This window comes from Babylonia areolata, chromosome 23 (genome assembly GCF_041734735.1).
Source record: "Babylonia areolata isolate BAREFJ2019XMU chromosome 23, ASM4173473v1, whole genome shotgun sequence".
NCBI lineage: Eukaryota > Metazoa > Mollusca > Gastropoda > Neogastropoda > Buccinidae > Babylonia > Babylonia areolata.
The window spans coordinates 36,434,063-36,447,030 of record NC_134898.1 but is presented as its reverse complement, the minus strand read 5'-3'; the positions used below and the strand labels follow the sequence as shown (position 1 = coordinate 36,447,030).

Sequence of the window (12,968 nt, the reverse complement as noted above, 5' to 3'; positions counted from 1 at the left end):
CACACATATCTACACACATATACATACATATATATATATATATATATATATATATATATATATATATATATATAATGTATGTATATGTGTGTAGATATGTGTGTGTGTGTGCGTGTGTGTGTGTGTGTGTTCATTGTTCAGGCATACAAATGTACATAAAGTATTTTGAATTTATTTGGTTATGTTCACGGACATCAGTCATGTTTCACTAGTCTTCACATTTTGCAGTTGTTTGCAAAATAACACAAGTAATCAAGTCACTTTTGCACTCACTCACGTGCTCACTCTCACTCTCTCTCTCACACATACATAAACACACACACACGCACGCACACACACACACACACACACACACACACACATATTACACACACTAACACACACACACACTAACATACACACACACACACACACACACACACACACATATTACACTAACACACACACACACACACACACATTACACACACTAACACACACACACACACACTAACACACACACACTAACACACACACACACACATATTACACACACTAACACACACACACACGCATTCACGCATGCCATGCACGCACGCACGCAAACGTAGGCACATACACATTACACACAGATGTAATGAAAAACTGCCTTTTTTTCAGAGTGTGGAATCAGACAGCGTTCTTAATCTCAAGAGCAAGGTGAGATTAGAGAGAGAGAGAGAGAGAGAGAGAGAGAGAGAGATGTTAATGTCTTTGTTGGGTGTATGGTGGGTTCAGGGTGGCTGTGTGGGTGTATGTTGGGTTCAGGGTGGCTGTGTGGGTGTATGTTGGGTTCAGGGTGGCTGTGTGGGTGTATGGTGGATTCAGGGTGGCTGTGTGGGTGTATGGTGGGTTCAGGGTGGCTGTGTGGGTGTATGGTGGGTTCAGGGTGGCTGTGTGGGTGTATGGAGGGTTCAGGGTGGCTGTGTGGTGTGTGGAGGGTTCAGGGTGGCTGTGTGGGTGTATGGTGGGTTCAGGGTGGCTGTGTGGGTGTATGTTGGGTTCAGGGTGGCTGTGTGGGTGTATGGTGGGTTCAGGGTGGCTGTGTGGGTGTATGTTGGGTTCAGGGTGGCTGTGTGGGTGTATGGTGGGTTCAGGGTGGCTGTGTGGGTGTATAGAGGATTCAGGGTGGCTGTGTGGGTGTATGGGGGTTTCAGGGTGGCTGTGTTGTTGTATGGTGAGTTCAGGGTGGCTGCGTATGTACTTGAGGAATCAGGGTGACTGTGTGAGTGTATGGTGGGTTCAGGGTGGCTGTGTGGGTGTATGTTGGGTTGAGGGTGGCTGTTTGGGTGTATGAGGAAATCAGGGTGGATATGTATGTCCATGAGGAATTCGGGGTAGCTGTGTGGGTGTATGGGGAATTCACGGTGGCTGTGTATGTCCATGAGGAATTCGGGGTGGCTGTGTGGGTGTACGCGGGGTTCAGGTTAGCTGTGTGGGTGTATGGGGAATTCACGGTGGCTGTGTATGTCCATGAGGAATTCGGGGTGGCTGTGTGGGTGTACGCGGGGTTCAGGTTAGCTGTGTGGGTGTATGGGGAATTCGGGGTGGTTGTGTATGTCCATGAGGAACTCGGGGTGGCTGTGTATGTGCATGAGGAATTCAGGGTGGCTGTGTATGTGCATGAGGAATTCGGGGTGGCTGTGTATGTGCATGAGGAATTCAGGATGGCTGTGTGGGTGTATGGCGGGTTCAGGATGACAAGTGACGAGGAGGTGCTACTGGAATGACACGCAAAAAAAGGTAAAAAAAAACAACAAAAAAACCCCCAAAAAAAAACAAAACAAGGCAGCCGAACGATAACAACAAGAATCGTCAATCATCACCACCAACATAACAAAACAGTGAACTGATATGATAGATGAACTAAACAGACTAAAACATAATAAAATAGATTTTTAACACACACACCCCCCCCCCCCCCAAAAAAAAAAAAACCCCAAAACAAAACAAAAAACAAAAAAAACAAACAACAACAACAAAAAAAAAAAAAAAAAAAAAAAAAACACCACCAAACAAACCCACAAACCAATCACATTAACTCTTTCCATACGAACGGCGAAAGAGACGACGTTAACAGCGTTTCACCCCAATTACCATCATTAAAATATTGCAAGCGGAAGGCTCTTATACTGAAGACGTGAATGTTGACAAAGAATACCACAATTCTGACGACGGAAGCTAAAGGTTGGGTCATTCAGACACCCACTGGACATCCGAGGGGTCTGTGTAGAGGAGAAGAGAGGACTGGCCGTACTGAGTGAGTTAAAAGAAAAAGAAATAAAGTAAAGATTGAGCGTGTTGGGATGGCCACCCAGCAATCCCGACGTGACATGGCGTTTTTGACTAAAAATTTCACAGAACGTGGAGAAGCGCCACTTGCTGCTTTCTCCAAAACAAAAACAAACAAACAAACAACAACAACAACAACAACGACAACAGCAACAAGTAACTGTTCAAACTGCAAATCTTCTTTCTGCAATGCGCAATTGTGGCCCTTTTTTTGTTGTTTGTTTGTTTGTTTGTTTGTTTTTTGTTTTGTTTTTAATGAAATGAATGAATGAAATTGATAAATGAAGTTTAAGAAATTCGTCTAAATGAAATAAATTACTTAACTGATTGAATCACTACAAAAAGATACAGATTTTCTTTTCTTTTCTGAATCTGTTTGTTTGATCGTGTGTTTTTTTGGTTTGGTTGGGTTTGTTTTTTTTGTTTTGTTTTGTTTTTTGTTGTTGTTGTTGTTGTTGTTTTGTTGTCTTTTTTGTTTGTTTGTTTTTTTATCGGATTATTGTGACACCCACATCTGTTGATGAATTATTGATATCATGCAGGTGCCCGTTGCTTCCTTGCACGAAACGGTTCCCTTTGCGTCTCAGCCCAACCTGTTGTTTATCATTGATGCTTATTGTATCCTGTTGTTTTGTATTGTAGTACTCTTTTTGTCACAACACATTTCTCTGTGTGAAGTTCGGGCTGTTCTCCTCAGGAAGAGCGCATCGCTACACTGAGAACGCCACCCCCCCTTTTTTTTTCCTACCTGTAATTTTACTTGTTTTCCTGTCAAAGTGGATTTTTCCTACATTATTTTGCTAGGGACAACCATTTTGTTGCCGTGGGTTCTTTTGCATGCTCTATATGCATGCTGCACACGGCACCTCGGTTTGTCGTCTCATCCGAATGACTACATAGCGCCTATCCTCAGTCAGAGACCAAAACCTACGTGCTTTACAAACGCGGAGTCATTTGTGCAACAGGCTGCCTACCTGGGTAGAGCCGACTTGAGAGCTGCCAGCTTTGGGCGCTCATCATTCGTTTCCTAAGTTGTTCAGTCAGGATAATGTCACCAGCGCGCTTACACACACACACACACACACACACACACACACACACACACACACACACACACACACACACACACACACACACACACACACGCACATCCCTTCCTCTCACGAAACGATCGGTTCTTGTGGGCAGATTCCCGAGACGGGTGATTCTGACACCAGTGTCCAGCTGGACTTATGCCAGGACATTGACAACGAGGTGGAGAGCCTGTTGGGAGATTCCAGGTTCCGGTTTCTGACAGGTGATTGATCGGGTTTCTTTCTTTCTTTCTTCCTTTCTTTCTTTCTTTCTGTCTTCCTTCCTTCCTTTCTCCCTTTCTTTCTTCCTTTTTTCTTTCTTCCTTTTTCTTTCCTTTCTTTCTTCCTTTCTTTCTTCTTTCCTTTCTTTCTTTCTTCCTTCCTTTCTTTCTTTCTTCCTTCCTTCCTTTCTTTCTTCTTTTCTTTCTTCCTTCCTTTCTTTCATTCTTCCTTTCTTTCTTTCTTTCTCCCTTTCTTTCATTCTTCCTTTCTTTCTTTCTTCCTTTCTTTCTTCCTTCCTTTCTTCCTTCCTTTCTTTCTTTCTTCCTTCCTTTCTTTCTTTCCTCCTTTCTTTCTGTCTTTCTTTTGTGTATTTATTTAGTTATTATTTGTTTATGTATTTATCTATTTTAAGCCCCTGACTGCCGTTGACCAATGCGCTTGTCTTTGAAGGGCTTTCATGGGGCGCAATAGCCTAATGCTTGGACTTTCAATCTGAGGGTCCAGGGTTCGAATCTCGGTAACGGCGCCTGGTGGGTAAAGTGTGGCGATTTTTCCCATCTCCCAGGTCAACATATGTGCAGACCTGCTAGTGCCTGCCCCTCCCCCCTCTGCCCCCCGCCCCCTTCCCTCGTGTGAATACGCACGCAGATCAAAATTAATATGCACGTTAAATATCATGTAATCCATGTCAGCGTTCGGTGGGTTATGGAAACAAGAAATAACCGGCATGCACACCCCCGAAAACGGAGTGTGGCTGCCAACACGGCAGGGGTAAATAAACAAAACGGTCACACACGTAAAATGTTACATGTCTGTCTGGATGTGTATGAGTGCGTGTTTGAAATAGAATTGAATGACACAGGAAACGAATGATGAGCGCCCAATGGCAGCCGTCAGTCGGCTCTACCCAGCCTGTTGTGCAAATGACCCCGTGTTTGTAAAGGATTCATGTAGAATAAACGGCTCTATAAACTAACTACCCCTCTTCTTTTTCTTCTTCTTGTTATCATCATTATCATCATCAGTACTGGTATTAGTACCATCATTTCTGTTCTTGTTGTTATGTCATCATCATCATCATCATCATTATCATCATTACAGTATCAATAATTGTAATGAACATAACGACGATGATCCGAGTCGCGATCTCTCTGCCTCAGGCTGTTTCGGGAAGGACGAAAAGCAGGCAAGAGACGGGCGACAAGCGAAGAACTGGAAGGAGCAGCTGAAAGAGCAGGGCTTTGACAGAGTCACCGAGCGAGGTCTCTTCATTTGGGCCGTCCTCTTCCGCCACCAAGAACTTGCCTTCCTCCTGTGGAAGGCTGGACAAGATCACATCGGTCAGTTGTTTCTTTTTTTTTTTTTTTTTTTTTATTTTATTTTGTACACTTATAGTTGACTTCATCAAGTTTTTGCGCCTTATACATAATCATTATTAGTAGTAGTAGTTCTTTTTTATGTATTTATCTTTTTTTTTTCTCAAGGCCTGACTAAGCGCGTAGGGTTACGCTGCTGGTCATGCATCTGCTTGGCAGATGGGGTGTAGCGTATATGGATTTGTCCGAACGCAGTGACGCCTCCTTCAGCTACTGAAAATGAAACTGAAACTAGTTTGTTTGTTTTTGTTGTTGTTGTTGTTCTTTTTTATTTTTAGAAGCTCTGCCATCCGAGTGGAATCGAATGAAACAGACGAGAATATACAATCAATTATGCCTTTCTTGATTAACAAAATGTATCGGAGTCACAAGAAATATTGTTGATTTAAAAAAAAATATAATAGACGTTCGCTCTTAAGGTACAGATTCACTTGTTTTCCGAGCCTGCCTGGTAAATAGTTGAGGGACGGAAGCAGGAGGCGGTTATATGTTTTTTTTGTTTTTTATGTCCGGAAAAGTAATGTAATTGGAAATAGACTGATAGCTATAAAACATCGATCATTGTCATCAGTGTTCGGTATGTGCACATTTTATTTCGTTTTGGGTGAAAGGAAACAGCAACAACAACAACAGTATCAACAAAAGCAACACCGATAAAAACAACATAACCAACAAAAACAACATATGCAACTTCATTTCACTGATTTCACAGCCCATAGGAATGGTATGCACGCTTGCTGAAGTATGATTTTTAATCTCATTTTTCGGTCTGTTTTGTATATTTGTATGCATTTGTATTACTCTTTTTGTCACAACAAACTTCTCTGTGTGAAATTCGGGCTGCTCTTCCAAGGCAGAGTGCGTCGCTACACTGACAGCACCATCTATTTTGCTTTTTTTTTTTTTTTCCTGCCTGCAATTTTATTTGTTTTCCGATCGAAGTGGATTTTTCTACAGAATTTTGTCAGGGACAACCCTTTTATTGCCGCGGGTTCCTTTACGTGTGCGAAATGCATGCTGTACACAGGACCTCGGTTCGTCGTCTCATCCGAATGACTAGCGTCCAGACCACCACCCAAGGTCTAGTGGAGGGGGAGAAAATACTGGCGACTGCAGGTGTAAATCGAACCGGTGCGCTCAGATTCTCTCGCTTTCTTGGCGGATGCGTTACCTCTAGGTCAACACTCCACTAGTTTCGTTTCGTTGTTTATTTATTTATCTATTTATTTATTTATTTTTAAATTATATATATCATTATTATTTATTTATTTATTTATTTATTTATTTAGCTAGTTATTTATTTATATATATATTTATTTATTTTATTTTATTTTGTACGCTTATAGTTGACTTAATCAAGTTTTTGCGCCTTATACATATTATTATTAGTAGTAGTAGTTCCTTTTTTTTTCTTTTTTTTCTAAGGCCTGACTAAGCGCGTTGGGTTACGCTGCTGGTCAGGCATCTGCTTGGCAGATGTGGTGTAGCGTATATGGATTTGTCCGAACGCGGTGACGCCTCCTTGAGCTACTGAAACTGGGCACAATTCAATGTGCACGCATTGTTACTTCATCTGAATCACATCCAAACGGGACAAAAGGATTGCACCTCTTTGAGTCTTTCACTTTTACTTTTTTTGACTCACCTGTGTAAACAAAGTGAGTCTATCTTTTAACCCGGTGTTTGGTTGTCTCTCACTGTGTGTGTGTGTGTGTGTGTGTGTGTGTGTGTGTGTGTGTGTGTGTGTGTGTGTTAAACATTAACATTACCATTTTCTCTGGAAACACTTTGTCTGCCTATAACAAATTTGGCTTAAACATAGGAAAAAAGTCTTCACAGTCATACCAATAATAGATTGTAAGTCTCCGGAGTTTAGCCGTATTTCGGAATCATTAACAGTTTATTTCGTTGATGTTTGGTCCGGATTCCGAAAACCGCTTCTACCCCTTTGCAGCTTCCCGATTGTCTGATGAGAATACGCCATGACCTCGTTTTTCTTGTTCGCAATTAAAAGCAAAGAAATACACATTCTGGACAGAACACATACAGTGATACTAACAACACTATTAACGTGCTTTCTGCATATGAATATTCTAAAGTGGACACTGAATCAACTAGAATGAACAGAAAAGAAAATTTGAATCGACCGCTTCACCGCCTCGTCTACACGGCACTGGTCAGTGCAGATCTTGACAAAACATGTTGCAAAGCCTGACGCGATGGCAACGTCTCCTTTACCGTCAAATTAAAAGAATTTCTTGAATAATCATCGACGTGTTTACTGCATATGAATGTTTCAAAGTGGACACTAAATTAACTAGAATGAACAGAAAAAGAAATTGAATGGACTGTGTCGGTAGTTTCTCAGTGAGTACCGTGGAAAGAAAAAGCTTGTCGATCACGGATCTCTGCAGATCTATAAAAACGGACATATATTGCAGTGTTTCGGAGGCGATGGGAACGTCTCCTTTACCTTGGACTTGAAAGAAAATTTTTGAATGTCCGAGATATACCAAAATAACAAGATTTAAACCACGTTATGACTGCGACTGCTGCTGTCGATTTATTCCGCTAAAACTTCAACATCGATCCCGCGATAGCGCAGTGGGTAAAACCACTCATTCTCGACCCAAATACCTGTGGTTCGAATCTGCATTGAAGCCCTTTTTTTACGCGAAGCTGTATATAATTACAATAACGAATAGAGAACACATTTCAACAAACTTTTTTTTTTAAGTCTTTTTTTCTTTAAGTGTGTATCACAAGTGAGTCTTGAAGGCCTTGCCTTTCTTGTTTGTTGCTGTTGTTGCAGGTGCTTGTCTCTTTGCCAGTCGTCTGTTACGCAGCCTCTCCGAAAATGCCGAAGGTCAACATTTGGTGGATATGAGTCAGGACTTGGAACATCAGGCAGAGTAAGTCCAACCCTGTGGAAGGTATGATCAGTCTGTGTCCATACGTATTTGCTGTTTTCTTCTTCAGCAGCATGCGCAGTGAATTATAAAAGAAAAGAAAAGCAAGGAAGGAAGCGCCCCAAACTTTGAGCAGCAATCACACCAGTCCAGTAATGATATGTACTACAAGGCACCCATGTAGATAAGTGGCGACAGTTTTGGTTTTTGTTGTTGTGGGTGCGTGTGCGTGCGTGAACGTGTGTGTGCGCGCGCTTTTATTCCAGTGTCCTCTTGTTTGCGTCCTCTCCGGATGTAATCCATGATAAAAGAGGCGGGGGGAGTCGGTGAATTTTTTTTTTTTTTTTTTTTTTCAATTACAAGAAAAGAATACTGAGCTGAACTGAACTGACCTGGTTGCTGATGATATGAACACAGCCACTCCTGTTCTCGTGCAGCACGTGGGAGAACCGAGCAGTAGACCTGCTGTACATCTGCAACTCTCGAGACACAGAGCTGACCAAGAAGCTGTTGCGGAGACCACTGCCGGCCTGGGGTCATCCCTTCCAACCAGCAGACAGTGTGTGCATGTTTTGTTGTCGTGGTTGTGGTTGTGGTTGTGGTTGTTTTTTTGTTTTAAATCGTTATTGCAAGGACATTCGTGTCATGTTTGCAAGTAAATTCTGGCAGTGTTTGGCGTTTGTGTTGTTGTTTTTGTGATGGTGGTGGTGGTGGTGGTTGTGGTGGTGGTGGTGGTTGTTTTAAATCGTGATTGCAAGCACATTCTGGCAGTGTGTGATATGTTTGGTTGTGTCTTGTTGGTGTTTTTACTGAATCGTGGTTGCACAAGTAAATTCTGTTGGTGTTTGTGGCATTTTTGTTGTTGTCGTTGTTGTGGTTGTTGTAACCGTGGTAGATGTGCTTGCAAGAACAATTCTGGCGGTGTTTGGCACTTGTTGCTAGTGTTGTCGTTGCTGTTGTGGTTGTGGTTGTGGTGGGTTTGTTGTAACCGTGAAACCGGTGCGTCGTGTCGCACTCAACTGCACTGCATGCCATTCCAGGTTGTGGGTCCACCCAGACCCAGACCCAGAGCATGACGCGGTACCAGCCCAGTCTGAAGGACATGACCTATTACTTCACCATGCTGGAGTTTGCCACGCACCCGGCGTTCCAGAGTGAGGTGGCGGAGCAGTGGCAAGGGCCGCTGAGAAGAGACTTCTGTGTGCCTCAACTCTTCATGGTGAGTTCCAGTTTCAGTTTCAGTTTCAAATTCTCAAGGAGGCGTCACTGCGTTCGGACAAAAAATAATAATAATAAAAAATTTAAAAATTAAAAAAAATCCACGTACGCTACAGCGCGTCTTACTGGGCAGCAGCTTAATCCACCCAGCGCACTCCTACCAGGGAGCCAGTGTGGCTTCCGGAAAGAACGCGGGACTATCGACATGGTGTTTGCTGCCATGCAGCTCCAGGAGAAGTGTTAGGAACAGAACGCCGACCTTTACTCCACCTATGTCGATCTGACCAAGGCCTTCGATACTGTTAGCAGAGATGGCCTTTGGAGAATCATGGCGAAGTACGGATGTCCCAGAAAGTTCGTCACAATCATACTGCAACTACACGATGGGATGCTGTCCCGAGTCCAAGACAACGGAGAGATTTCAGAACCATTCCCTGTCTCCAACGGAGTCAAGCAAGGGTGTGTTCTTGCCCCCACCCTGTTCAGTCTCATGTTTTCGGCCATGCTGACAGATGCCTTCAGAGACGTTGACGTAGGCATTGGCATCAGGTACCGCACAGATGGCTCACTCTTCAACCTCAGGGGGCTTCAAGCAAAAACCAAGGTGAGGACAGACACCGTCAACGACTTCCTGTTTGCTGATGACTGCGCTCTCAACGCTGCCTCCAAAGCTGACATGCAACACAGCGTCGACAAGTTCTCTGCTGCCTGTGACAACTTTGGCCTCACAATCAGCACAAAGAAGACTGAGGTTATGCACCAGCCAGCTCCAGGAAAGCCTTACGTTGAACTAAACAGCTTCATCAACGGGCAACGACTGAACGCGGTGGACAAGTTCACATACCTGGGCAGTACATTCTCTCGCACAGTTGTCATCGACGACGAGGTGAATGCCAGACTCGCCAAAGCCAGCGCTGCCTTCGGCAGACTCCATAAGAACGTTTGGAACAGGAGAGGCATCACCCTGGAGACGAAGTTCAAAGTATACAAGGCCATAGTTCTCACCACACTGCTCTATGGATGTGAATCATGGATGGTCTACAAACGCCACGCCAAAAAGCTGAACCACTTCCACACCACCAGCCTCAGAAAACGTCTCGGCATAAAGTGGCAAGAGAAGATCCCTGACACAGGGGTGCTCACTCGTGCAAACTTGCCCAGCATCTACACCATCTTGATGCAGGCCCAGCTGCCCTGGGCAGGCCATGTAGTTCGCATGCCAGACCACCGGCTCCCCAAGATACTGCTGTAGCGCTTCAAAGACACTCTGAAAGTTTCTCTGAAGGCCTTCAACATCAGCCACGACACATGGGAGCTGAATGCAATGGACAGACCAAAGTGGCGTTCAGCTGTCCACAAAGGCGCCAAATCCTGTGAAGCCAACAGAATCGCTGCAGCAGAGCAACGCAGACAGGTCAGGAAAAGCAGGGCCAGCAAGTCCCCGACAGCCATCACCATCCCCTGTCCACACTGCGTCAGAACCTTCCGGGCGCGAATAGGCCTGACCAGTCATCTGCGCACCCACAGAGCCCAACCCAACCACCCCAAGGATGACTAGATGGTCCTCGTCGATCCCGATGGACGAACCACATGTATACAATAGCGCACAGTAACACGCAACAGCACATGAAAAGCAACCAACCACAACCACATGGAAAATGTGTGTGTGTGTGTGTGTGTGTGTGTGTGTGTGTGTGTCTGTGTGTATGTGTGTACGTATGTGTGTGTGTGTGTGTGTGTGTGTGTGTGTGTGTGTGTGTGTGTGTTATTCAAAAGAGACCTACTGTGTCGTACAGATCGTCAAGGTGTGATTTCTGTTTTGCAGATTCTCTTCCATATCTTCATCCCTTTCTTCGCACCATGTCTGTACCGGAAGGGGGGAAGAAGTGAGTGAAAACCAGATCGCTTTAGTCATTAGGGATCAAAATGATTACGCGGAAATTGATAAAAAAAAAAGAAGCTTTTTTAATTAAATGAATAGGATTCGCAGTCGCCGTGATTAGTATGGTTTGATGGCGAAAACAGCGATGATGATAATTGATGATGATGATGATGATGATGATGATGGTGATGATGATTTATGCTGCCGCTGATGATGATGGTGACGACGAAGAAGAAGGGGGAGAAGAGAAGAGAAAGATGTGGGTGGATTATGATTCTGATTCTATGGTGTGAGCGGCAAAATGTCGTAACCCTGCACAACGAAAGCTCACGTAAATGTATGAAATAACCACTGTAGAGCTACTTTTCTGGTCGAGTTAGGGTGAGGTGTGGGGGATGGGGGAATGGGCGGTTAAGAGGGTTGGAGGGGGGGGGGGGGCGGAGGGGGGAGTGGGGGACAAGGGGGGGGGGTGAGGCTCTACCATTGCTGAGATATCTGACGAGGTCCACAAGACACGAAACCGCACAACAAACGGCCACCCAATCTACTGTTTTAGTAACTGTGATGCTGTCACGTCGTTAGGTCCATGAGCGTACGTCCCATTTTCTTCAGCGATCCTCAGTCAACTTTGCTGGTGTCACTCGACAAGTGCGATGCCTCTCTCTCTCTCTCTGTCTCTGTGTGTGTCTCTCCCTCTCTCTGCAGATTGTCGGCAGTCCTCTCTACTTTCACTTTGTTTTTGAAAGATTCATATGTCCACCCTCTCACGCCGCCACTTTTTTTTCTGCTGTCCCCGTCATCTGCCCCGTTTCAGTGGCATTACTCCCACCCCGCTCATTCCCAGCCCCCCATACACAGCCACACCCGGGTTTGTCCATCACGTTCCCAGCGACGGCAGTCCGCAGGGAACCATCGATGTAGAGGTCGCCAGGAGGCCACACACCAGAGGAGACCCTGCACCGCTTCTGAGTCACTTCGGTGGTGTTCAGTGGTGCCCTGCCACCCTTTTGCGTGGCTGTGTGTTTGTTAAATCTTTAAAGTAGGTAGGTACTCAGGAAGGCAGGAAGAGGCCGCGTTGCAGAGTCAGTGAATGCCCTGGACCCGTTTCTATCCAGTGTTCACCGGTGATCGGGGTTCGAGGCTCAGTATCGGCATGGTGTTGTGTCCTTGGGAAAGGCACTTTACTCCCATTATTTGTCAACGTTCAGGTGTGAAAGGCTGGGGAGGTAACAGAAGAGAGGGTGGGAGGGGAGGATTGAGCCCCGCCCTCCCATGTCCAGCCCCAGATACAGCGGAATTTGGTATTTGATATGAATACTTACATAGCGCCTATCCTTGGAGAGCATTCTCTAAGCGCTTTACAAACTCAGGGTCATTTACACAACAGGCTGCCTACCTGGATGGAACCGACTGACGACTGCTCGTCATTCGTTTTCTGTGTCATTCAATCAGATTTCAGGCACGCACATATACACACTCAGACAGATATGTAACATTTTACGCGTATGACCGTTTTGTTTATTTATCCCGCCATACTCCGCTTTCGGGGTTGTGCATGCTGGGTATATTCTTGTTTCCATACCCACCGAACGATGACATGGATTACAGGATCTTTAACGTCCCTGACTAAGCGCGTTGGGTTACGCTGCTGGTCAGGCATCTGCTTAGCAGATGTGGTGTAGCGTATATGGATTTGTCCGAACGCAGTGACGCCTCCTTGAGCTACTGAAACTGAAACTAACGTGCGTAGTTTGAATCCACTGACCCGGTGACCGTACAAAGGGCTTGGGGGCCTTCAACCTTTTTCACCTTAACTTAGGCTAATGAAATGAAAAAAAACCTGTGATGTAAAGTCACGGCAACTTGATTCAGATCTTAGAGACTAATATCAGGACCTTCGTTGGCGCGTGAATGTAGATTTGTGTTTTATTACAGGAATTAAAACGTAACAAAACAATAACAGCAACAGAACCAATCT

At 44.8% G+C, this 12,968-nt stretch overlaps 1 protein-coding gene across 1 annotated transcript in view; it reads left to right on the top strand.

The window, feature by feature from the left end:
• Positions 1 to 12,968, top strand: part of LOC143297655 (transient receptor potential cation channel subfamily M member-like 2) — a 42,718-nt gene that overhangs the window by 16,199 nt on the left and 13,551 nt on the right. Inside the window, exons 11-17 of the mRNA XM_076610074.1 lie at positions 640 to 678; positions 3,499 to 3,607; positions 4,766 to 4,945; positions 7,794 to 7,893; positions 8,328 to 8,449; positions 8,931 to 9,109; positions 10,934 to 10,994. Coding sequence (XP_076466189.1) covers positions 640 to 678; positions 3,499 to 3,607; positions 4,766 to 4,945; positions 7,794 to 7,893; positions 8,328 to 8,449; positions 8,931 to 9,109; positions 10,934 to 10,994 — 790 coding nt within the window. The remainder of the gene's footprint in view (positions 1 to 639; positions 679 to 3,498; positions 3,608 to 4,765; positions 4,946 to 7,793; positions 7,894 to 8,327; positions 8,450 to 8,930; positions 9,110 to 10,933; positions 10,995 to 12,968) is intronic.